The sequence below is a fragment of the Anguilla anguilla genome, chromosome 6, assembly GCF_013347855.1.
Source record: "Anguilla anguilla isolate fAngAng1 chromosome 6, fAngAng1.pri, whole genome shotgun sequence".
In the NCBI taxonomy this organism is placed as follows: Eukaryota; Metazoa; Chordata; class Actinopteri; order Anguilliformes; family Anguillidae; genus Anguilla; species Anguilla anguilla.
The window spans coordinates 14,146,611-14,149,650 of record NC_049206.1 but is presented as its reverse complement, the minus strand read 5'-3'; the positions used below and the strand labels follow the sequence as shown (position 1 = coordinate 14,149,650).

The following is a 3,040-nucleotide window of genomic DNA, read 5'->3' as shown; positions in this document are numbered from 1 at the left end:
GCAATATAATAATAATAATAATAATAATAATAACAATAATAATAATAACCATCATCACTGTGCTGAAGAAAACATAGGCCTAATTTGTTAAAATGTTAACCAATTCTAAATGTGTCCGCCACCGCTGACAGCTCAGTGCAAAGCTCGATAACATTTTCGCACATACATTGTTTTTCCGGTTGCCTTTCAGAAAACAACGCAACAACGCAGAGACACCCCTGTTACTTTACTATCTTAACTATTTATGGTCATAACGGTATGCTTGTTTAGGCGCTTAATTAGTTAGGTTTAAACTGTATTTAGTTGGCCCACTGCGTTCATTTTAAATAAGTAAGCCTGCATTGTGAATTGCATTACCTCAGATAGTGCGTTAAAAACCTTTATCTTAAGGACTGAAAATTAAGGGTTAATGTGTAACTGGAATGACTGACGGCAGAAGCCCGGTGGTGCCGTACGCCGGGCCGTGTGCCATTGGCCGTCCGCTCCAATACTAAAGAGCCAATGGCGGGGCACCGTCCACGAGCCGTCCTCCCCTCGGGCCGCGTGTCGTTGACGCTGATTGGTAGAAAGTTACTGTGGGAAAGAAAGTTTGGGAAGTTTCACACGAGCCGTTCGCGTGCAGTCTCCGATATAAATAAGACCGGCAAAAACTACGATCAGGCAGTTGCGTTTGTAGCACTGACATACTTACAGTGAACCTCGATCCAGTCACACCCCGACTCTACTGGTACCACCATTTCCTTAACAGTGTTGGCTGATATTCTCAACACTGCAGCCAATTTTGTGGAGGGAAAAAAGCTTTTTCAAATATTTTTACCATAAACTCGGATTTTCTGTTTGAAGAGGGCAAGGAAAGATAACGACAACAGCCAATTTTTCCAGAACTGACGCGACATTTCTCAGGGATCCAATTAAACGGGATTCGCAGCCTCCATCTGTTGTGTGTGGGATATTGCCTACAGAAGATGCCAGCCGATATGATGGAGAAAAACACCTCCTCGCCAGTTGCTGCAACTCCGGCAAGCATGAACACGACTCCCGACAAACCCAAGACGGCTTCGGAACACAGAAAGGTAGGCTACCTTGCGGTCGTTTCTTATGGGTTCACCATCGAGACGTTGTTCCTCATTGAAATTTGTCATCTTACTGTTTACATGCTGGCACAATTTCTCACAAACTGTTTATGCTGCTTTGTCATTTTAGTCGTCTAAACCCATCATGGAAAAACGGAGAAGAGCGAGAATCAACGAAAGCCTCGGTCAGTTGAAAACACTCATCTTGGACGCGCTGAAAAAAGACGTGAGTTGCAATGGTTATACTATTACTTAACCCAAAATTTGCAGAATTCTTTAAAATAATACTCTTGCTTGAGATGAGATTACATGCAGTGAGATCACGTGCATTATTTTCTGATACACTTGTTATAAAACAAGAAATATACTCGTCATGTGTGATTGAATACTTTTATTAATGCATTTTTTAATTCGTTTTTTATACAGAGCTCCAGACACTCAAAGCTGGAAAAAGCGGACATTCTTGAAATGACAGTGAAGCACCTCCGAAACCTCCAGAGAGTACAGATGACTGGTAAGTCCCTGTCTCTGTGTCTTCCCTGAACAGATTATAGCCTAGCTGATTTCTTCCAGACATCCGTCTGCGGTTTGGATGGCATTCGGCAGCAGTTGTACCGGTTTGGCACTTAACGCCGTTCCCACGGTCCGGGTTTATTTATAGAATCAACTTTTCTGTAGGTGGTGATTTGGAATACTAGCCTGAAGTGTCGCCTATTCCGAAGTCATATTTTGTTCAAATTCTACAAATATTAAACGCATCTACTCTTACCGGCTTTAACGACGGCTTGCCTCCCGATACCCCTTAGTTGTGGCTCAGGCACGTTCAGGAAAGCTCTTTTTTGTATACTTGATGTTGACGGAATGCGTGGCCCATCCATGACCGCATTTTAATTTCTTCCGACAGCTGCCCTCAACACAGATCCCTCCGTTCTTGGCAAGTACAGAGCGGGATTCAGCGAGTGTATGAATGAAGTCACGCGGTTCCTGTCCACCTGCGAAGGGGTGAACACCGAAGTCAGGACTCGGCTCCTTGGTCACTTGGCCAGCTGCATGTCCCAGATCAACGCCATCAACTACTCCACACAGCACCAGCTTGCGGCCGGTCCACCTCAGCCGGCATTTAACCAGCCCATGGTCCAGATACCCGGCGGGTCTCCGCAGCTGAATGGTGTCTCTTGTAAGGGTGGTTCAGCTGTCGGTTTACCGTCAGATTCTTCTAAATTGTACGGCGGGTTCCAGATTGTGCCTGCTTCGGACGGACAATTCGCGTTCTTAATTCCTAACGCTGCCTTCGCAACGAGTGGACCAGTTATTCCCGTGTACGCCAATAACGTCAGCACGCCGATTCCAGCAGCGGTCTCCCCTGGCGCGCCGTCGCTGACCGCTGACTCCGTGTGGAGGCCGTGGTAGAGGGTGGCTCCGCTCTAGAGACTCTGAAAAGAACACTTATTTTTTTCTTCTCCTAGAACTCAGTGAGATCTTTTAAAATTCTATTTTTTGTATTGAATTGAATGAAAGTGAAGATGATGCACTATATTTGTATATATAAGGAGAAAGTTCATATTGAAATGCGATATGTATTGCAAGTCTGTGTTTAAATAGCATTTTTATATTTGAGGTGTCTTTTTTCTCATGTGATGCCAAAGATATGTTGAATGCTCTTACATATTTCTTCCTTTTGGAAGGCAAATAAATTTTAAAAGAAATATACCAGAATTGATTGTGTCCATGTTTACGTACAGCTCGGAATAGGCCACTGTAGTGTAGAGAAATACGTAATATAATAGACCAAACAGCCAAAATGATTAGTTTGACTAGTTATATTGTGCATGTACTTCTGTCACTGTTGGATGGCTTTTACTGTTATGTGCCCGGGCCTTGGATTTGGGTTCCAGTTGCATCTTCTGTAGGAAAATATTTGGAAAATAGGGGCTGAAATCAACTAAACTAAAGCTATTCAGGGTGTT

General features: G+C 43.8%; 1 protein-coding gene across 1 annotated transcript; it reads left to right on the top strand.

Moving 5' to 3' along the window:
* Window positions 1-621: 621 nt before the first annotated feature.
* On the top strand, window positions 622-2,783 carry LOC118229233 (transcription factor HES-1-like). Its single transcript, XM_035421026.1, has 4 exons — window positions 622-1,073; window positions 1,204-1,299; window positions 1,500-1,587; window positions 1,978-2,783. The coding sequence occupies exons 1-4, from the start codon at window positions 966-968 to the stop codon at window positions 2,481-2,483; spliced, it is 798 nt and encodes a 265-aa protein (XP_035276917.1). The 5' UTR covers window positions 622-965; the 3' UTR covers window positions 2,484-2,783.
* Window positions 2,784-3,040: the final 257 nt, after the last annotated feature.